This window comes from Ursus arctos, unplaced genomic scaffold, assembly GCF_023065955.2.
Source record: "Ursus arctos isolate Adak ecotype North America unplaced genomic scaffold, UrsArc2.0 scaffold_13, whole genome shotgun sequence".
Lineage (NCBI taxonomy): Eukaryota > Metazoa > Chordata > Mammalia > Carnivora > Ursidae > Ursus > Ursus arctos.
Genome location: NW_026622797.1, coordinates 50,264,231 through 50,287,510, shown reverse-complemented (window position 1 = coordinate 50,287,510; position 23,280 = coordinate 50,264,231). Strand labels below are relative to the sequence as shown.

At 39.3% G+C, this 23,280-nt stretch overlaps 1 protein-coding gene across 1 annotated transcript in view; it reads left to right on the top strand.

Annotated features, from left to right (window-relative positions):
• The window catches only part of ARMC2 (armadillo repeat containing 2), a 97,894-nt gene that overhangs the window by 49,221 nt on the left and 25,393 nt on the right, over positions 1–23,280 (top strand). The window contains exons 9-12 of the mRNA XM_026511679.4: positions 1,157–1,259; positions 2,595–2,818; positions 15,226–15,371; positions 19,624–19,723. Coding sequence (XP_026367464.2) covers positions 1,157–1,259; positions 2,595–2,818; positions 15,226–15,371; positions 19,624–19,723 — 573 coding nt within the window. The remainder of the gene's footprint in view (positions 1–1,156; positions 1,260–2,594; positions 2,819–15,225; positions 15,372–19,623; positions 19,724–23,280) is intronic.

The window sequence follows — 23,280 nt, the reverse complement described above, 5'->3', positions numbered from 1 at the left end:
TGAATGGCACTGTGCCTGGGACACCGCGGGAGCTCATTAATATTTGTGGATCACACACAGAATAAATCTTTAAAAACATGTCTGAGAAATTCCATTATCTTTTTTTTTTAACTAATCGGGAAGACATTAACAAACAATATTGAAGATAATTTTAAAGATGCTTTTTAATGATAAAATAATGACCCATAAGCCATGCTTTTCACACAGATATATATTATTTGTTCAGATGACCTCATTCCTACGAACATATTTTACCTTCTTGCAATGAGGGCATATAATATTCCCATCTTACAGTAGGTTATACATGTCTTTTTTTAAAAAATGATATTCACAGTTATACTTTCTGTGACTGCTTGATATGAATGGTATTGTTCTATAGTTTATTATTAAATTATCCCCTAATATTGGACACTTAGGATATTTTTAATTTTTACTACTTTAGATAAATATATAGTGAATTGAACTATTTGATGAAGTTAGTCCCCCTCTACTGTGCTTTTTTTTTAAAAGTATACTTCCTTATTGCCTCTATGTTTAATTTACTTGAATATTTTTGTATGATTTAGAAGGTAATTTAAAATTTTGAACATTATTTGCTATCATCTCAAAGCATTCCAGATATAGCCTGAGAAATAAATATATATGTATTATCTAATAAAAAATTATTCCTTTTTTGTTTTCTTTTATACAAATAATAAAGAGAATCATACCTTCCCCCTTTCTTTTCTTTCCTCCACCCCTACTAAGTATTCTTTTCCAGGTTAGTCTAATCTGAAATTTTGGTATCCGTCTTCCTTTACTCTTCTGTGTTAAAGCAATTACTCCATTTAATTAAACTTACCAACACCCTCCCCTCTTTATCCTCATATCCTCTTTAAAAAGTCACTAATAATCTCACGTATAAGGCTGAGACTCTATGAAGTAAGAAATAAATTCTGGTCAGTGAAGTGTGCGTATCCTAAAGATATTTATACTGTATTTACAATAAGTAGGTTAACGAAATACTGTAGTTGGCAAATATGGAGCCTAACCTTAGAATTGTTCTTTGTGTTTTAAAAATACCCTTGGAGCACTTTTAAAATGGATGTTTGTGTTAAAAAACGATGGTGCATCTTTCTTTCCCTCTGCAATAAAAACGTGCTTTCTTTCTCGGCAGCTTAAAGTGAGTAGAAAGAATCTTCTTAATGTCTGCAAACTTATATTTAAAATTAGCAGGAGTGAGAAGAATGACTCTCTGATTGAAAATGACAGCATTCTGGGTGAGTATCATTCAGTTCTACCACTGAGCAAATGTTGCCCTTGAGTATGAGTGAGAAGTTAGGGGAGCAAAGTTATCATCATTAATGGTAGCTAGAATATTTTATTTTCTCGTCATATCCAGAAGTTATGTGATGCCTAGCTTTGCTCTGTCCTTCTCTGTGTTTTCCACGTTCTGTTTAACCTTCCTTTGGAGCCCAGCAGGATAGCTGGCTGTTTGTTTTAAATGCCTGTAGTAACATTATGTGACTTTGTCAAGCGTTCCCTACTTAAAAATTCATTTCCTGGTCTCGGATTGATTATCAGACAAAATACATTTAATGGTATTTGACATAATTGAAATTTTGGGGCTTTTGATGTAGTAGGAATGACTCAAACTTGGAAGGCAAACTGGAAGACAGCTGATGTAGACATTTGACATCAAAGTGTGTCAGATGTGTTTCAGATATGGAGGTAGAGAAATCTGATCACACTCTACCTTCCTAGCTAATACCGCTTAAGGCTTGATAAACTCTTAAATAATTAAGATGCTTAGTTACCTTTATAGAAATCTTTTATGAATTCGCATTGCTCCAATTTTAGTATATGTGCTGCCGAAGCGAGCACTGAATTCGCATTGCTGATCTAAGGCAAGGCCACAACCTGGAAGATGCCCCGAGTTCTTTTATTGTGACCTAGGATAAATGATTTCTTTTTTGGCCCCAGCAGACAGGGACAAAGAAAGATTCTGACAAATGATCACACTGACATTAATAAAATTACATGTGAAAGAGGCATGATTAACCTTATCAGAATTGCCTGGGTTACCCCTAAAATCTAGTAGGTATATGCTATTCAGATGGACGTTCTTAAGTTGTCTCTGGAAACAGTGGATGTTATCTTTAAAGTGTTCTTTCTGTGGCGATTGAGATTTCTTAAAAGACCCTGTCTCAAAAGACCCTGGTTGTCTATACAGCAACCAGTATATTCTCAAAAGTTTGTTGAAATTTAACTCTTAAATTGTCTCAACTATCAATTATTCTATAATAACTCAACATTTTTGTAACTAAAAATAGATGTCGGTGAATATTAGTTTAGAGTCAAGAAATGGCATTTTAATTAAAAGAACATGTTCTTATTTATATATTAATAATCCCATCCTTTTACTGTCATTATTATTACAGAGATTTGTCTTAGCTACAAATAAGCTTACCTCTTTATACCACATGAGTAACACTTCACAAGCATTTGAATGCAGTACTAACATTTTACAAATTGTATTTGATGTTCACGTACAAGTGCTTTAAAATATCTCTCTTCAGTTGTTACACATTTGTAATAACTCATCTTTTTGACAGAATCATTACTGGGGGTCCTGAGAAGCGAAGATCTGCAAACTAACCCTGAAGCTTTTCTATACTGTATGGGGGCTATCAAATTCATTTCTGGAAATCCACGATTTCTCGATGAAATGATCAGTAAAGATGCTGTGGAAATACTGATGAACTTGATAAAGCAAATAAATGAGAACACCAAGAAATGTGGTACCTGTTTGCCTAACTCAGGCCACTTACTTGTCCAGGTAAGTATTGTACTTGAAAAGGTTATATGTGTAAAATTCGTTTTCACGTTCCCTAGTACCAGTTACCTGCCAGGTGGGTGTTAACAGGTAACAAGAGGGCTGTTATCTACAGCCAGGTGGGGGTACCTGGCATGAGGGATCAAGAGAAGCAGCCACTGCCCCACACACAGCCGGTGTGTATCCCTTTCCCCAGGAAAGGCTGGTCTGTGACTATTCATGCAGCATCTCTCTACACAGCTTTGACCTCCCTTTCTGCTACTCGGCAGGGAAAGCAGGCCTAGGAGAATAAAACGGTTGCATCTCTCTGCAAAACAATTGCATGCTATAACCAGAATTTTAACAGGCAGAGTTTTAATCTTTCGAGTTTCAAAGACTGGATATCGTTCATGAGGACGGGTAGCTAATGTCATGAATCTTGCACCTGCCATAAAAAGCGAAAGTTAATGATTTTGAGTGGACAGTTGTTGCGGGGTGTGTTGATGACCTTCAGGCCTGAGACTACAGGAATGAAGGTAGCAAAACTAGATACATTTAATAGGACCAGAGGCAAGATGAAAAAAATTCGTTACGTGTTAGTTTTATTATTTCTTTTGTGGCAGATTAAATTTCATAGTTAAATTATTTTCACTGGAGCTGCTTCAGCTCTCATATTCATTTTTAGATGAGATTTTACTTTTTAATAGCATTTGTATATCAGATAATAGCATCTTTGATGTAATAATTCATGAGATTTGAAATGTGCTTGTCAATTAATGAGGATTGATTGAGCACTCAGAGTGCTTGGGGCCTTTGGGAAAGTGTGTTAAAAATTAGATTTAAACCCTGCCTTAAAGATGCTTAAAGTGTTTATGGTGATCATTAATTTTGGACTTTGCGGTCTGTCTCCATTTTGAAAAAAGATCATGAAAACCCCTTTTAATTGTGAATGATTCAAAATTCTACTGCATGTGCCATCTTTTGTCTAGGAAGACTTAGAAACCTTATTTTCATGCTGCCAGTGTCAGTGAGTTATTCAAAATTTTTCCTCAATGAAAATCATTATTTTGGTTATATAATTGTTATATTTCCTTATTAAAATGCAAAAAAGTATAAGGAAGAATGTAAACTCAGCTGAAATATTTTTACCTTGAGATAGCACGCCTCTGACATCTTAGTAACCATTCTTCCATTGCCTTTTCGTGCAAATATATACTTACGCATAATTTTATAGAATTCTTGCTTTTTATCACAGACTGTCTCATTTTTAATAGTTGTTTTTGCTTATTTTCCATTACTCTCTTCCTTCCTCATTTTTCCTGTTCCAACCAGTTAGCCAACATCGTTAAACACTGATGTGCTCGGCATGTTTTAATGCAATCATAGGTTTTCAAAGATGGGATATTCTATGCCCTTCTGTGTTCTCATGTAACAATACATAGTAAGAACCCCTTGTAGATTTATTTTACATCTTTTAATGACTGCATAATATTTCGTGGTAAGGATATACCTCAAATTCTGAACTGTTTTCCTATCAGGGTGTTCACTCTTTTTAATTTTTATGCAACAGACTCTAAATTCTTGTCTGATTAAAAAATCTCTTTCCAACCCATTTATATACATATATAAAAATATATATAATATATTATAATATATATTACAATATATAATAAAATACATATATAATTAAAATATATACAAATTTACTTATATATTTATTTATTTTTATATTTATATCTATTTATATATTTACAATAAAATATATAACATATAGAAGTAAGGTCAGTTGGTATAAAGGAACATTACTTTTGTGACCCAAAATATATCCAGTGCAGAACTAGGACCTCTGGTATAGCAGTAAGTACAGTCCTACTCCCTGTGTTCCTCCCTTCCTTCCCTTCCCCCCCCATTCAACATCCTTAGGTGCAAACTTAATCACTAGGTTAGATGCCCTTTTCCTTTGCTGACATCCATGCACCCCGCCAGGTGGTGTTGCTACGGTTATTAGCTTGGAGGCAGACTGTAATAGAGCGAAAGGAATGAGATCCAGGAATGGGTGTGGGAGAAAGGATCCTCCACAGCATCTGGGCTAATGCTTCTTACAGGAAAAATACTGAAGTGTTGAGATTTTGAAGTTTTTCTTTATGTTGTTTCTTATATATATAGACATATCCATATATGTTTCTGTTTATCACTGTGGGGCCGAAATCAAGAGCCATTGATTTCATGGTGTTGTTGGAGGGGCTGCTCTGTGCCAGGCGTGTTCTGGGTGGCGAGGAAGATAGTGGAGGACAAGACAGCTGCCAGTAGGGACCTACTTTTTGGAGCTTCCTGTGATCAGATAATAGTTTTCTGAAGCCTTCTTCTTCTACAAAATCATGGCATTTCCGCACATGCAGTACCACCTTCAGTTCTGCCAATCAGATGCTTAACAGCATTTTAAGAGGATGAGCGTTGCTGCTCCGAGGATCTGAGGGCCACCACCTGCGCACCAAGTGGAAGTATTAATACTCCTGGCCTGGAGATATGACTTGGTCTGTAACATTGCAGGAGTAAAGAAAGTTTAACGGTACACATTTACTGAATTCCAGAATCCTAGAACTTCAGGAGAGCTCCCTAGAACTTGGAAAAAGAGAAAGGCCAGGGAAAAGTCAAGGCCCCCTCCATGCCGGTAGTTCATTGCATCCCCCAACGAGGTGGCCAAAGAAGTAGGGATTTGTCAGTGTCGATCTGGAATGCATTATCAGGAGGTGTTAGGGTCCATCTCTGACTTCTAAGGCTAACATTTGGGAAGGCTTAACACGGGAAAACTGCTGGAGTTGACTCCATCAGAAAAGTCTGTTGTGGTTTCTTTCGTGCCCCCTTCCTGGGGAATGGAGAAGAGCCTTCTGTGTAAGTCATCATCACAACCAAGCCCTGATTCCCCTGGTTCTCTCCCCTGTGTTTCGAGAACAGGGTGAAGAAAGCTGCTTTGCTGTCATTGAAGAAAATCTCAAGGTATCACGTGTGTAGTTAGATAATTTATAGGTATATAACGTAACTGTTGAAACCCAGATCGTCTTGAGCTAACATTCCTCTTTTTTATTCCTTTTGTATTTCCAACCTTTCTTCTTTACAGCCTGACTCATTTGATTTTGAGTTCAGTCCATAGAGAAGTATATTCTTTCCCTGCTTCAGATGTTTTTGAGGTTAGACTGTTTTGCAGCACCAAGATCCCATGGTTTGCTTCCCTCCCCACCTCTCATGCCGGGCTCACTTCTCGAGGTCTGCAAGTGTCACCCCAGAGGGCCCCTCAAATCCTAATCTTTCCCCCTCCTTTGCTCAGTACATCTCCCGTGTCATCTGCTTCCGTTTTCTAAGAGGAAATTTCTCACTAATGTCAGTCCTCCTGGCCCTTGTCACTCCCCACTCCATTCCTTCACCGTGGCTTGAGTTTGGGGAAAAAGAAAGTGAATTAACACTAGGTTAGGTGAATTAGACATTACGAGCCTGGATAGTTCAGAAAATGATACTATTACCATGAGAAATTAGAGAGTTCTACAAGGAACTGATCTGGTGAGAGTAGGAAATTACATAACGAGTCTTCACTGAAAACTTTAAGGTACCAGCAGAATAGCCAAGTGGGCTATTTAGCAGAAAAAGGAAAGCTGAGAAAACAGAATTAGGGTCATCTGCATGGAGGTGATAGCTGAAGTGAAGAAAGACGACGAAGTTACTGAAGGGGAGAGTATAGAAAGATTATAGAGGAGGGCTGAGAACAGTTTCTATAAAATGGCCCAATTTGTGAAATGGGGAAAAAAGAAAAAAAAGCGGCCGGAAAACTAAGAAAGAACAACGTACAGGAGAGTAGAGATCTTAGAAGCATGGATTGGGTTGGTCAGCTTTGGTAAATGCTGTGGAGAGTGCCCACGGGAAGAGGACTTGTGCTGCTTTGTACGGAGAAGTTTGAGTAGGCGGGTGGGATGGCTTCATGCTGCTAGCAGTCCATGCTCTCTTTGAAGCTTGTATGAGTTTTTTTATCTCTGTATTTTTTAATTAAAAGGCGTTTTGATATAGTTGATTTTTAAAAAGCATTTCCAAGGCCCAGAGTAAACTCCCTGCTTTGACCGATCTGAGTTCAGTGCTGTATTCTGTTCTGGCTCTTCCCCTACCACATCTGCAAGAGCCTGATGGTCCATTTGGCTTTGTATTCGGTGCTGGGACAGGGCTCTCTAGTGAAGAAGGCAAAGGCCTGAGCTGGCCTTTGAGCTCTGACCCCAGCAGTGCTTCTCAGTCTCTGAGCCTTCCTTTCCTCATCTTTAAAGGACCAGCTTAGGGACGCTTGGGTGGCTCCGTCCGTTGAGCATCCGATTGGTTTCAGCTCAGGTCATGATCTCAAGGTCATGAGATCGAGCCCCAAGTTGGGTTCTGTGCTCAGTTTGGAGTCTGCTTGAGATTCTCTCCCTCTCCCTGTGCCCTTCCCCTGGCTTGTGCATGTTCTCTCTCTCTCTGTCTCTCATAAATAAATAAATCCATAAAACCTCTTAAAAAAATAAAGGGCCATCTTAATGGGTCATTGGGAAAATTAAATGAGCCGATCTATGAAAACACTATAGAATAGGACATGACACATAGCTGGTACATCGTTGGCACTCAGCAGAAATTTATTAAACAGGGGCGCCTGGGTGGCACAGCGGTTAAGCATCTGCCTTCGGCTCAGGGCGTGATCCCGGCGATCTGGGATCGAGCCCCACATCAGGCTCTTCTGCTATGAGCCTGCTTCTTCCTCTCCCACTCCCCCTGCTTGTGTTCCCTCTCTCGCTGGCTGTGTCTATCTCTGTCGAATAAATAAATAAAAATCTAAAAAAAAAAAAAAAAAAAAAAGAAATTTATTAAACAAAGTAAGATCAGAATTACCAAAACCTGAAGCTTCAAAGAGCCATTTCTTCTGCTGAGAAAAAAAATTAATCACAAGAAATTAAGATGGCAGAGTTAGAGGTGGATTTCAAATCTCGGATCTTTTTCATTTTTCTGTCTTTGAGAAGCTACGTGGGGAACCATGCTGAATAGAAACTAAAATTGGAAGGGGGTGTTATATCAGCAGCGTGGGATTCTGGGTACTTAATGGAGCCCAAGTGTCAGAGCCAACTATTCCCTGCTTCAAGGATCTGGGGGATTTAAGAGATGCCTTTGACTGAGGTCTGGAGATTCAATGAAGCAGTAAGTTACATTATGTTAGTAATTAATGACTGTACCAAGGTGGTTGGGGTCCTTTAAATCTTGCTTTAGTTATATTTTATAGTTTAAAAATGTAGAGATTAATACGTATTTAGGTAGTTAATTATTATGAGTATGCATACTTAATTAGGAAAGGATGTTAACTCCCTTTCTCTGGCTTACCCTTGCTTATGGGAAGCCTACCTCACAGACCATAAAATTAGAACCAAAGCAATAACTTCCACCCAATGGAACCTTGCTCTGATTATTGGAGGAAATGAATTGCATACCTGTGAGAGCAAATGTTCCCATGGTTGTATTTCTTAAATTATTTTTTAAATTTTCTTAAATTCTTATAATTTTATTGGGGATTTGATAATTTAAAAAATAGGGGTGCCTGGGTAGCTCAGTTGGTTAAGTGTCTGCCTTCAGCTCAGGTCATGATCCTGGAGTCCAGGATTGAGCATAACATTGGGCTCCCTGCTCAGCAGGGAGTCCACTTCTCCCTCTGCCCCTCACCCTGCTCATGCTCTCTCTCTCTCTTTCTCAAAAAAATAAATAAAATCTTTTAAAAAATAAACAGAAAAAAATATTCTTATTTTTTAATTTTTACTGTTTTAGAAAAAAATATTTTTAAAGCATCTTTTTTGAAGGTTTTGTTTGACTAGGAAGCAGCAAATGAGGTCATTTATTTTCTTATTGTTTTAATTGCATATAATTTCTAATACAGTGAAATGCTCAGATCTTACATGTTAGATGAGTTTTGACAAAAGCATACAGCCAGAAGATTTCTATCACCTCAGAAATTTCCCCCCACCTCTTTCCAGTTAATTCCCACTTTCTTACCCCACAAAGGGAACCATTTTTCTGATCCCTTTCACCATAGATAAGCTCTGCCTGTTCTAGAATTTAATATAAATGGAACATACAGTATGTGTGCTTTTTTATGTCTGGCTTTTCTTTTTTAACTTTTATTTTGAACTAAGTATAGGTTCACAAGATGTTGCAAGAATAGTAGAGAGAGGTCCTGTGTCCCCATCATCCAGTTTCTCCCAATGGTGACATCTTACATAACTACAGACATTATCGAAACCAGCAAATTGTACAATTAGAGTACTAGTTCTGGCTCATGTGGCTTACAGTATATTGCTTTGGAGATGGGATGCAACTTTTTGGGTCACAGTCTTTGGTATTGGTTATTAGTCTTGCTAATTCTGTAGTGATGTATTTGTTAGTGGGAAGGGGACCACTATTCATGACTTAGGAGGCTTCTTTTCTAGGAGGAATAGCAGTGCTCTAACTAGTAACTCACTCACCCAACTGGCATGAGAGAGTAAGTAGGCAGAGCTCCGGCCCTTCCTCTCCACTTCCCCTCCCTTTCTTGGGAAGGACCTATGAATAGGTAACTTGTGTTCACCTCAGACTTTCCAAGGATGACATAGCTAAAGATTTGGGGAGACTCGGAGACTCCAGACATGTAATGTAATGCCTTGGGTTTTGAGCCTAGAAATAAGAGCAAAACTAAGGCCGATGGGGAGGGGGAGAAGATGATCACCATGGTTGAAAGCTGTACTTTATAGCTGAGGCAGGCAGGCATTCTGATCCTGAACCCCTGCATTAGACCTGCTCACCTCATCACAAGCGGCACCTGCCCCAGGGGGAGCAGAGGGGAGCACCTTGTGCTCCCCAGGCAGGAAGCGAGGGATGGAGAGTGGCCAGGAGGATCATGCTGAAGAATAGCTCTTCACAAGCAACATCCAGCGTGGGAAATAAATATTCCTGTGCCTGTCATTTCTGGGGAGAGACATTTGCTTCTTAATTGCTGTCCTATCTGCTCAGCCTCATCTCTTCGTTGTAGACATATTAGTTGTGGCAGTAAAGAAATGTCACTAACTTTACCATGTAATCAGGGAAAATCGGAGTTATTACTCGGTAGCTCTTGGTATTGCATTATCTGTCTCAGACTCATTTTCCTCATTTTACCGCATTGACATACTGCGTAGTTTATGTGACATTCGGAATTTCAGGTCTGCTGACACGGGGACTAGCCCCCACTAGCCGAGTCAGCTACCTGCTCATTTTACCAAGGCAGCTGACATAGAGGCAGTAACTGGAGAGTAGCGAACACAGGCAAGTGTTAAATAGAGTCTCAGAATAGGGCACTGGGGTTTTGAGGAGGACAGAACTATTTCCCTGCTGAAGGAGGACGCCCACGGTAGGAATGTGCCAAATGGGCTCCATAGCCAGGCACCAGGCATTATCAAGGATATGAATTAATATTACTTTCATATGCATCGATCTGAACTCCAATAAAATGCTTAGGCATTTGGGCTGCTAGCAGTTTCATGGGTACGGTGGCATCTTGTCATTGATTTCTCTTGTCTCAGCCAGAACTGTATGAACCATATATGAGACAATCCGAAACTCCTCTGGTTACCACAGAGGCTCTGGTTTTGGCATATATGTGGTTGCAGTTGGGCACAGATCCAGAATATGAATGTGCTTTTATTAATAGAGGGAGATGGTTTTGCTGAGGTTGGAAAATGGTGTGGGTTTGGTTCTTAAATCACTTGACACTGTTTGCGGTCTCTGGCGGCTGTGTGTATTCTTTCACATCATCGGCGGGAAGTGAACCGTTTTGCAGTTGGCAGTTAAGTGGAGATAAAGCTCGAGGGATTTTGGTTATGGATATCCCAGATGATTGAGAAATAAAGTGAATGCTTTCAGAGCCAGCCAAGTGGAGTGGGGGAGAGAACAGGCAAGGAGCTGGAGTTTAGGATGCCCACCTACCTGGGGGCTGATGGACTTTCTGAGCCTCGGTTTCCTCATCTGAAAAGTGGGGTTGGTAATACCCTTCCTGTCTGCCTCATGGGGCTGGTTTAGGGAGCCAATGAGATCAAGTTTACAGGGTAGTTTATAAACCATAAAGTAAGCTGCTCAAATTCTTTCCATAATCACATTCAATGTATAAAAATAAATAAAACTGAATCCTCAGGCTGATTTTGGTAGAGGAAACATAATAACTTTCAGACTATTAATGGTGTGGTTTTTAATTGCCTTATGTTCCAGAGGTTTCTTTGAAAGCTGGTTTTTTGAAATTGGGAAAATGTTTCTCCAAGGAACAATATCGTGATTGATGGCGAAGTTCCCAGGCTAGCCAAAAAAGACTGCTTAACTTCTGACGCACTGAAACAGGAGTTCTGTGGTGGGCTGTGAGCTCCAAGCCCTTGTGCTCTGGGGCAGCTCTGATGGCTGAATGCCTTCTAGGGCAGAAGCTGGTGGGATCCCTGGGGACTGAGGATTCTGATGGAGGAAAAGTACAAAAGGAAGAGAGAGGGCCATCCACTCTGGAAATGAGCAGTGTGTGGAGGCTGAAGTCAACCAACCAGCCTTCCCCACGTTGCGCCCACCCCGCCCTGGTGTACCCCCCTGCAGTAGAGGCTGCAGGAACGGGTCCCCAGGAACGGGGCCCCAGCTGCTGGGCCTGTGTCGTCATTCTTAAATCCCGTGATATCAATCAGGAGGACCTCCAATTTTAAGACAATGATTTCTTGCGTTTGCTAAGGTTTTTCAATTAATAGTTGAAAACGTAATTGGAAATCGATAACTAAATGCCTATAATCAATTCGAAAAAAAAAACCCCAGATGCTTTTGAATTCTAATTTTGCTATACTAAAATGCTGTTTATAAATTATAAAAGCCTTTATGAATTATCTAATCACTTCTCAACATCATTTTTCCCTTTCCAATGTGTCTCCCAGTGTCGACGACACAGTGAGAACTTTCAACGCTAGAGAGGACAGCTTTGCCAAACTCATCAGGCATTTTGCTAGGAGATTCGACTTGAGGGTGGGGCCCAGGACCTCTTATGATCAAGGAATCTGGGGACTCAGAGAGAAGAAGCTGCTTCAGAAAAAAATGAGCACCATCAAGTCGTAGGGTGTAGCTCAGTCCGTTTTCAGAAGATGAGTAACCAGAATCACACCAGAACGTTTCTTTCTTGGCTTATACCGAGAATGTAGGGTGACGCCTCAGACGTCATCTAACAACTGCTAAGAAGCTAGGACACTTAAATTCTTATAAATCGTCTTTGTAGATGATCAAGTCCATATTCTTCTCCTTTCTCTTCTTCCCCCTGCTTGCCTCGCTGCCCCATGCGGTTGTGCGTCAGGAGATGGGAAGAAAAAGAATCGCAACATGTTTTTCTGTTTGCTCTTTCTTGGCGAGATGACGCGTGGGAACTGCTCCAGTGAGCCCTCTGGAAGCGCAACAGGCATCGATGTAATCATCTAACTTGCACTTCTTTTTCTGGCCTAGAGGATTTGAGATGGCTTAAAAGATTATAGACAGTAAAACAGAAAAGTACATAACTAAGCAGAGTTAGGAGCAATAGAAATCGGAATGGAAAGTTAAGAGCCGGGTGCACTTCTGCAAGCTTAAACTTGGAATTTGGTGAACTCCTGCTCTGGGGGCAGACCCAGTGGGTGGCCTTTCCTGGGGGGAGGGCAGGAAAACGAATTAGTGATTTCCGCAAATATATCTGTTAAAAGCAGGAGCCAGGCTGAAAGTTAAGTGGGTTGACTAGAAATTCGCCTTTACTGTTACCACAGTATTTAACTAGACTCTCCTCCCACCGATCTTTACACAGTTTTCCCAGAAACCGCCCCTTGTCTGTGCTTGGCAGTCAGCCGCACCCCCACCCCCGCACTGAGATTCAGGGCTCTCAGCCAGCCCCTCAAAATGGGGGGCCTGCACTGCTGCCTCTGCCTGGTGACCTCCCCCTGACCCTCAGCCCTCAGGGCTTTAGGCTGGGTTTACCACCAGGCCTCTGCTAATCCCCTGCACTTTCTTGCCAGAGGCTTCTTAAAGGGGAAAGTCCTCCTTTTCTGCTCCTTTGTCCCTTCATCTCCTTGTCCTCATCTTTTTCTTCTTCTTTGTTTTTATTTTATTTTATTTTTTTAAGATTTTATTTATTTATTTGAGAGAGAGAACACAAGCAGGGGAAGGGGCAGAGGCAGAGGGAGAAGCAGGCTCTCCGCTGAGCAGGGAGCCCGATGCGGGGCTCGATCCCAGGACCCTGGGATCACGACCTGAGCCGAAGGCAGGCGCTTCACCAACGGAGCCACCCAGGCGCCCTTGTTTTAACTTTTTCTAATGAGATGAGAAAAATGGTTAAGAGAGAGGAACAAACTGAGTTCGAAGCAAGGAAATAAAAGCTTCCTAAGAACACTACCATCCCTTTTGCTGACAGCGTCCCTTGCCAGAGGTTTGACGTAGGGAGCAAGAGGACAGCTGTAGATCGAGGTACCCAATCTGTGAAGCCTTGGGCACCGGGGAAGAGGATGGGTTTCTCTGTGGGTGATGGTTAGAATGTGTATTCCCCAGCCTCCGGCTGCCTGACTTCAAGTCAGGATTCACACGGGCGTCTGGGCTCTTTGGGCTCCCAAGTGGGGACGCTTGTGAGTCATCCCCTTGGATTGATGTAATCCAGCAGCGCCTGCGTGCCTGGCTGTCTCTAGAGAAGGAGAACAGGTAGAGCCAGGGTCGGGTGATGAGAATTTTCCATTTTATGGTTGTGACGGCCTGGAACGCCTAAAATGATGTATTAGCCTTCACAGAGAACCATTCCTGAGCTTCGGAGACTATGTTGTAGATTCCACGGTGAAGTGGAACGCTCAAGTACTTTGTTTCCCCCTCCGATGTTTTGGATGCTGAAGCTTTCAGGGAATAATTTATACTGAATTGCTGTATAATTGAATTGATTTCAAAAGACTTGAACACATTTACTTGAAGCATTATTTTTATTTTCTCTGCTTTCAAGATAGTTAGTTATATTTTTGTTGCTGTTGTGACAAAAGAAAACTAATCGAAGATACATATCTTAATAATTGTTTTTAAAGTTTATTAACTATGGCTATAATGAAGCTTTATATTTACATAATGCTTTATAGTGCACACAAACATTGTTCCATGTTTCCATTTAACACACACAACCACCCCAGGCAGTGAGCAGGGATGGTAACTGCTTTTCACGGATGAGAAAGTGGGGAAGTTGAACAATGAGTGGGTGCCTCAGTCACAGAACTAGAAAGAGATTTGGGACCTGCATCGCCATCATTTGACTCGAAGGCCAGTGATCTCTCTTCTGCATTTTGGGTGTGAAGTCCCACAACAAACGCAGAGATGGGAGCGACGATGTTTGAGCTCCTGTTAGGTGATAGGGGTGACCCTTCACGCATCTCGTCTCATTGAACCCTCACAACTTTCCGGCAGCTATCACCATCCCCACTTTACCGATGAGAAAAATGTTCCCTGGGAGGTTCACTTGCTAACCAAAGCTAGCGAGTGGTGGGCTGGGGTTTGACCAGGTGTCCGACTCCTGAGCTGACTCTTCTTCACCAAGAGCCTGCCTTGTCCTGTTCCATGAGGAAAGATCACACTGCGTATCGAAAGTACTAGAGAACGATGGCATTAGTTTTACTAAATTTTACGTTTAGTAAATTGGATTTATGAAATTGTTCTCTTCTCCACTTTTTATTTTTTTTTTTTTACAGATTTGTTTACTTATTTGAGAGAGAGAGAGCAGGGGAGGGGGTAGAGGAAGAGACTGTCCATCAGACTCCCCGATGAGCTGAGCATGGAGCCCCACACGGGACTCAATCTCATGATTCTGAGATCATGACCTGAGCCAAAACCAAGAGGCAAATGCTTAACCAACTGAGCCTTCCAGGCATCCCATTCTCTTCTCCACTTTTAGACAAAGATATCTTTCCTGAACATTTTTTACAAAATAAGGCAAATTTGCAAGAAATCAATACTTGCCTCTTGGAAAAGAATGGAACGAACAGTCTCAAATATCCTTTGGCCACTGCATTATTTGACACTACTCTTAAAACTATGGAAGGAGAGGTTTCTAAGGGTGAAGTGACAGTCTTATGAGGGTCAGCTAACAAACCCAGATGATGATTTATCTAACCCTAGGGTTTTGGTATGCTAATTGCTTATTGACATGAATTTCTCGTTCTTTACCTTTGAACCAAAGTAGGCTTTCTTTGTATTCATTTATCTTTTTCATTTCATGCTGTTTGTCCTTAAGCCCATGTTGTCTAGTAGGAGGCATCTAACAGGGACTTGGTTTTGCTACTGATTTAATGAAGGATGAATTGTGCGGTAGAGCTTGGCGTGACTGTATTTTCCAATTAAAAAACAATGGCGCAAACACGCTTTTATCCTAGATAACTGCTACACTGAGAAACTTGGTTGATTCGCCACTAGCAAGGAGTAAGGTGCTGAGCCTCAGTGCCCTTCCCCAGCTCTGCACGGTGATGGGACAGTACGTGGCTGACAAAGACGTCTGCACCAACATTGCCAGAATATTCAGGTAGGTGGAATGGGAAACAAAGTAACCTTACACAAATGCTAAGCCTTAAATTTTGGGTTATCGTTGATATTTGTGTGTGTGTGACTGGCAAGGAATCCTGTTTTTGCTTTTTACTTCCCCTAGCAGAAAAAGCATATCTCGTGGCCCAAGTTCAAAATAAATGATGTAAACGAATGACCCCATTTCCTCTGTATTCCTAATATGATTCTAAACTCATCCATTGTAAGTCACCTTAGTTCTTTGGTGAGTTATGAGTTATCCTAGGGTTTTTACGGAATAAACAAAAATTCCTCGTAGCTTATCGGAGATAAAGAACTGTGTCACAAAACAGGATAAACTTTCTGGTATACTTGGAGACCGTACTTGAGGATTATAACTCAAAAAGGGGAGCGTTGCTTAGAAAGTCTGGTCTGACCTGATTTGTAATAGAAGGTTACTTTATTTCAGTTGTGTGACTGAACCTTGGCTCACATATTCGCTCGTCATGTTTATTACACTTCACTCCAGACGTGAGGACCATCTGAATCCAGGTCGCTGCAAAGCAAGATGTTCAATTTCAGACCTGTCTTTAAATTATGCGTTTATATTTCCTCTCTCACTGCTCTTTGCCAGTGTTTTTACATAATTATCCTTCTCAAGAGACCTGGCCCTTTCTTAAACTTCACTGTAGTTGGTTAACAAAACAGAACATTTTCTGAAGACCGAATTGGTAATGGACCCCAGGATGAGGATGGGAGTCCAGATCTGATTTTTTCAGCAGGGTACTTTCCTGTCTGGCCTCTTCATTCTGGGTACTTATCACTCCCATTCTGAAGCACTGTAAAATCATACATTTTGTTTTTGTATCTGGTGGCATGTAGGGATCCAATTTAATTTTTTTCCCATGTGGATCGTCAGTTGTCCCAGCACCTTTTATTGAATAGGGCCATTTTTCCCCTCACCAATTCTAAGTGCCTGGGTAGTCAAACACAAGATTCCATATACTCGTAGGTCTGTTTCTGGGCATCCTGGTCCATTCTCAGATCGGTATCACACTGTTTTTACTGTTAGAGATTAGTCTTGCTATAAGATAAGATGGATCCCTCACCCCCTTTCTCCTTTAAGATCCAAATTCTTCCCTCTTTCTCAAGAATTGGAGAATCAGCTAAGGATTCTTGGTAGGAACTTTAGGGTGTTTCATGGAATAACACTGAGTATATAGAGCAGTTGGGATGCAAGTGGGGAGAACTGACACCTTTATGATACTGAGTCTTCCATCGATAAACATTCATGACATTTTCTTTTATATCTTCCCATAAAATTTTATAACTTTCTCCAAAAAGATTTTGCACATCTTTTGTTAGATTTATTCCTTCATGGCTTTTGCTGCAACTATGAATGCAATCTTTAAATATATTTTTTAAGGGGATTAAGAGGTACAAACTTCTATTTATAAAATAAGTCGCAGGGGAAAAAAGTACAGCATAGGGAATATAGTCAATAATATTGTAATAACTTTGTATGGTGGCAGATGATGACTACACTTATCATGGTGAACATGTTATAATGTATAGAGTTGTCGAATCACTATGTCTTACACCTGAAACTAATATAGTTGCACATGCCAACTATAAAATATGTGTATAAAATACTTCCTAATAGGTTGTTGCTGGTTTATGTAAATAGTATTGATGTTTGCTTATTAATCTTTATCCAGGAATCGTGATGAGACTTAGGTCTAAGTGTTAGTCTGTAGATTCTCTTGGATTTTCTACGCAATTTGTCTGCAAATAAGAATAATTTGGGTTTTTTTCCCCCCAATTATTACAACTCTTCTACCGTCCCCACGTCTTCCTTGCCACATTGCTCAGGATGTCCCATACGAAGTTGTAAGAGTGTTGGACCTGCTGCCTTTCCCCTGACTCTAAAGGAAATATTTTTGTGGTTTTACCAATTAAAAATAGTATTTATTGTAGGTTTTGTATAATCCTTCAGAAGGTTAAGGAAGAATTTTCTCACACTAATGGATGTTTACTTTTCTTGAATGCTTGCCCTGAATCTATTTTGATTATGTGGATTTTTAAAAATTCATTAATATACTAGATCGCAGATTAATAGATTTTCTCATGTTAAGTCACTATAGATTGCTCAGTTTAATTAACTAATATTTTGGTTAGGATTTTTCATCTGTGAGCTAGATTAACCTGTACTTTTCCTTTCTCATATTGTCCTGTCTGGTTTTAGTGTCAAGTTTATACTGGTCTCATAAAATGAGTTAGGAAATATTCCCACTTTTTCTCTTTTCTAGAAGAGTTTGTGAAAATTAAACTTACCTGTTTCTTGAAAAAATTTGTAGAACTTCCTTGAGAAGCTATTTTATCCTGGTGTGTGTGTCTGCTCCCATTAATGTGGGACTGTCACTGACTACTGATTCACTTTCTATGGTTGTATAGCCAGCCATATTTCCTATTTGTACTTGGGTTAGTTTCCGAAAGTTGTGTTTTTATAGGAATCTGCCCATTTTATCTAAGTTTTCAAACAATATAAAGTCATTCCAAAATATTCTCTTATTATCCTTTAAATCTGTTGCATGTCAAATCATGTCCCCTTTTATTATTTTACTAATAGTATTTACTAATATTATTTAACAAATACTTACATGGCGACTACTATGTGCCTGGCAATGTTCTGAACACTTTCCAAATATGAATTCATTTATTCCTTATAACAACTTTAAAAGGTGAGTATTATCATTATTGTCTTCATTTTGTGTATAAAGAAACTGAGTCATGGAGAAGCTCAGTACTGTTCTTAGTATCATACAGTTGGAATTCAAACCAGGTGGTCTGGCTCTGGAATCCATACATTTAATTTCACCACTATGTCACACTGCCTCTGCATCGTTGATATTGATTTTCACTCCTTATTTTGATTGCTTATGATGTTTCTCCTTTTTTCTCAATCAGTCTCGCCAAAAGTTTGCCAATTTTATTAGTTTTTGCAAAGAACCAGCAGATTTATTGATCCATTCCATTGTAGGTTTGTTTTCTCTTATATTCCTTCTCTTCTTATCTGTCTTAACCCTTTTCTTCTACTATCTTTGGATATATTATATTTTTCTTCTGTTTTAGTTAGAAATTCAATTCCTTTTTTAAAATCCTTCTGAAGACTATAAATTTTTCTTTAAATGGTGCTTTAGCTGTATCCCACAAATTTTTGATTTGTGATATTTTTAGTTATTCAGGTCTCAGTATTTTATTTTTAAACTTTTATGTTTCTTTGACCCATAAGTTATGTTTTTAAGTTTTCAAAGTATGTTTTCTAAGATATGCATTCTTTTTTTTTTTTTAAAGATTTTATTTATTTATTTGACAGAGATAGAGACAGCCAGCGAGAGAGGGAACACAAGCAGGGGGAGTGGGAGAGGAAGAAGCAGGCTCATAGCGGAGGAGCCTGATGTGGAGCTCGATCCCACGATGCCGGGATCACGCCCTGAGCTGAAGGCAGACACTTAACCGCTGTGCCACCCAGGCGCCCCTAAGATATGCATTCTTACATTGATTTCCTAACTTAATTGTTCTTTGACCAGAGAATGTGAGCTGGAAGACACCAGTTCTCTGAAAATTTACTGAGACTTGTTAATGGCCTGGTACCTGGTCAAGTTTCTACAATATTGATGATGTTTTACCTATTAATCTATCACTTGATGAGAGATTTATGAACATCTCCCAATCCGACATAGGTTTGTCAGTACTGCCTTGTGGGCTTTGGTTGGTTGCTTGTTTGCATGCCTTCAAAAGTTTGCTGTTTTCAAGGCTTTTAGCTTTCAGGTCCAGTTGGCCTGATATTAGTATATCACTACCAGCCTAGTATATTCAAACAGTTTAGCATTTGTTTCTGATGGGGTCTCAAGGGATTCAGTGGTTGGTATCCGAACAGAATTTGTATAAATTTCTTAGTTTGTGTTTTCTGAACAACATGGATGGTGTAAATTTACACCATATACGTGTCTTAGAGGCTTCAGGTTTCTCTTTTTCAAAGCCCCCCCCACCCCCCACCTCACCCCCGAACCCCCTGTGCCCCCAGAGTCTAGAGCAGACAGCAAGCCTCCTGTGACTTCTCTGGACTGGTGTGTGGAGTATTTCTAGAGTCCTTTTCAGGCACTGGCCAACACTTTGAACATCTGCATTTAAAATAACCCTATGTGTATTTGAACTTTCTGAGAAAAAAAAAATGAAGTTTATTTTTATTTTCCCATTTGGCATTTCTGCAGCAAACTTACTTCTTACCATGACTGCTGTGTAGCCTTGGCCAACTATTCCAGATGTTACGCCTTGTTTTTGAAACTGATAAACAAATACCAGCAGAAACAGGTCAGTGCTTCATGCATTTAATTCTTCAATGTCTTTGCACTGGTGTGTTTGTATAAGCTCAGGTCAGGGGGCCTTATGTTTTGAATATACCAGTTTCTTTTTTTTTTTAAGATTTTTTATTTATTTATTTGATAGAGATAGAGACAGCCAGCGAGAGAGGGAACACAAGCAGGGGGAGTGGGAGAGGAAGAAGCAGGCTCATAGCGGAGGAGCCCGATGTGCGGCTCGATCCCAGAACGCCGGGATCACGCCCTGAGCCGAAGGCAGACGCTTAACCGCTGTGCCACCCAGGGGCCCCATGAATATACCAGTTTCTATCAGAAGCTCCCATTTGATGTGTTAATGGGCGGCCCCAAGGAGCCAGTTCCCCGTTGAGGAGGGAGTAGTTTGAGGCAGAAATGGCTACGATAGGATGGTTGATGTGGTAAGATTGCCAGTTTAGGGAAGAGGGTGGGTGCACACTGTTGTTCCTCCCAGTGATTTATAGACCCTTACATGACAATCCTCTTGGGGTGGGATGGGGGTTATTTCCAGGCCCCACCCAGGCTCGCTGAGTCAGATGGGTTGAGGGGGACTGGCCATCTGCACGTCAATGAGAACCACGGGGACCTCTGATGCAAACTTAAGTTTGGGATCCCCATGCTGGCTATACACTAAAGATTCTTCTAGCCCTGAAAGTCTCTAATTCTTTGACACTTTAGTATTTAGAAGATGAAATTCTTCTAAAGTAAGGTAAGTATTAGAAAGAAAATAATTTGGTTTTAATGGATATGGTAAAAGTATATATCTAGCTGTTTAAAAAAAGAAAGTAGTCACAAGTGACTCCACCTTAATAAAATCATAATAGTACACACATTAAGTCTTATTATAAGTTTTTGAATATTCATTAAATGCAGTTTATTTGTATTCAGCTTTATAAATGATTAAAGTAACATCAACTCTTTAGTGAGACATTTTATACATGAACACAATATATATTCATTTCAAATATGGTAAAATTTCAGAATCACATACTAAGTTTAAAACCAAATAATTTATGTGTATACTAAGAACATTTTAATGTAAAGCTTTGTGTTTGTTTATCTTGGCCATCTCAAAACCACCTCAAAATATAATCCCTGTTTGCCACAAATAGCATTGAACTTATTTTTACCCAGCCAAGTACTTCCGCTGAGAATGACTAAGTTGGTCAGATTTGATGCTATTATTAGCTAATTTATTAAAAGGTTACTAGTCTTTTTTTGGTTATACAGATGACAGAGAAGTTTCTATGCTCATATTATACCATTACTACATTTTAAAGAGGGTAAAACCTTGCTTAAAGTGTTAAGTTTTTATTTAGCTTTTAAGCAGTGATTTACGAATATGTACTTGAGTTTCTGATTCTGAGTATTTGATTACATATGCTTTCCCCTACATATTTTGTATTTTCTCTAAATTATACACTTTGAAAGATTTAAAGGTACAAGAATTTGCTATGTCAGGGGAAGAATGGATTTGAGTAATCTACCTGAAAGTATTCTTAATCTGCTATTAATTGAAGTGTCCATTAAGCATTTATTAATCTAGATCTTGGTACAATATATGATCTGAACTATAATCTTTGGACAAGTGAATTAATCCGATGAAAAGCTTAGGCACTCCTATTCCTGGTTTTCTTTTTTAAGGAAAAAATTAAATGGTAGAAAAGATACTTTACTATAGCAGTAAAAGAATTCTTTTAGATCTTATACTTAAAAAGTTTAGCTATGGATATTATTTTGAAATGTTATTTTATGGACTTTTATTGTAATTTCATTTTGTCATCATTATTCTCTTTGGTTTGGTGTTTCGATCATGGATGGTTCAGATAACTATAACTGGAGAAGACATCCTCGCTTGCACTAGAATATTCAAATGTGGGTGAAAGAAAACATTTCTGTGTAACAGTTTGATTTCAATTTATGTCATAACCTGTATTTTTAAAAAGGAAGAAAACCCACCAGTTCAGTACTGACAAATAGTCCTATTGTTTTGTAGCATTACTAGTAAATAGCTGTTTGTTTTTCTGATTATAGCTCGGATGATGGCCATGTTTAGTAAATAGACAAATATCCTGGTATCTTGCCAATATGAGACACTTGAGACGTCAACACGGTTAAGAGTGTGCTTTTTCTGGTTCAAGGGACTAACTGTCTTTAATTGGCATAAAATTTTACCATGCCTCTTGGTGAACTACTTTTCACTTTGGACCGATAGTTATTTGTAAAGCAAAATTGGTGTTTCAAAGCCATATTTTTCTGTTGATCCATATGATAATTTTGTGTTCAGAGCTCCTTGCAGACTATGTATAGCACATGTTGTTTCCAGAACCATCAACGAAATGCTTAACTTATGAAATTATTTTTATCATTGTAGTAAAAATCATATTCAGATATATTACATATTTCCTTGCCTTCTTAAAGATACTAAAAATTATTTAACCTCTTCTTGATGCCGAAGGTCAATATTACAAGCATTAATTACTGCTCTAGAGGCTATTTGCCCCTTCCTGGGAGCACAGGTCTGATTCTTTAAATGTCTGTGTCTTCTTTTTGTAGATTTCATTCTCTTTCCTTTCTATTGATTGTTAACTCTGCCTTTGGTAATCTTCACTTACCCTTTGTGATTATTTGCTTACAATTAGGAGGGGAAACGCATAATAAAACTTGTTAAAAGTATCACCTAAAAAAGTCTTAAATAAAATTGAATATGAATAGACTCTTAGTGAGTGGACCTGAGGGGACTCTTTGATGAATTATCCCTTGTCACTTCTCATCTTGAAGGGCCAATTAATATTACAAGATGTAGCTCTCCTGTCCCCTCCTCTGTGGAGCCTTTCAAGACCCTCAATTCCTCTCGCATCCGCGCATGATTTTAAAGATTTAAACATAGCCAGTACACCCAGCTAGTATACCCAGAGCTAAGGACCCAAGTAGAATATCCCTAACCTTAACCACTTCACTATAATTGAGAAAAAGTATCCAAAACTTAGAAATAAGATGTTGGGCTGGGAGGCTGCATGTCCTGACAAAGTCATGCTGGGGAAATGTTTAATAGGCAGGGCTTAATTCTCCTGGAGAATGTATCTTTGTTTAAACTTGCTATTTACTATTCGATTAGAACCCAGGCACTATAAAGTTACACATTAATTTGTAGATTTTTCTCTGGTAGACAAGACAACCTCAAAAGTTATGGTTTTATGACCCTGTAGGCTATTAGCCAGGTGTGTATCTAACCTAGTAATCTAACATTTTTTTTTAATGCTTGTAAACCCCCAATTCTTTGATTGTTCTTGGAGCCAACTTAACCATTGTATTGGCTCCCTCATTAATGAGATAAGTAATTTTTTTAATGTGTTAATTTTATATCTGTATGACAGTCATGTTGTTAACTCTTCAAAAATTATACTTTGACTCTATGCTGTGTTTTACTTATCCTAAAGAATGAAATGTTATAGTTTTGGACCATCTCTGATTTTTTTCTAGTAAGAAAAATGGATACATACTTTATATTTTCCTCAAGACCAAAATATTTTA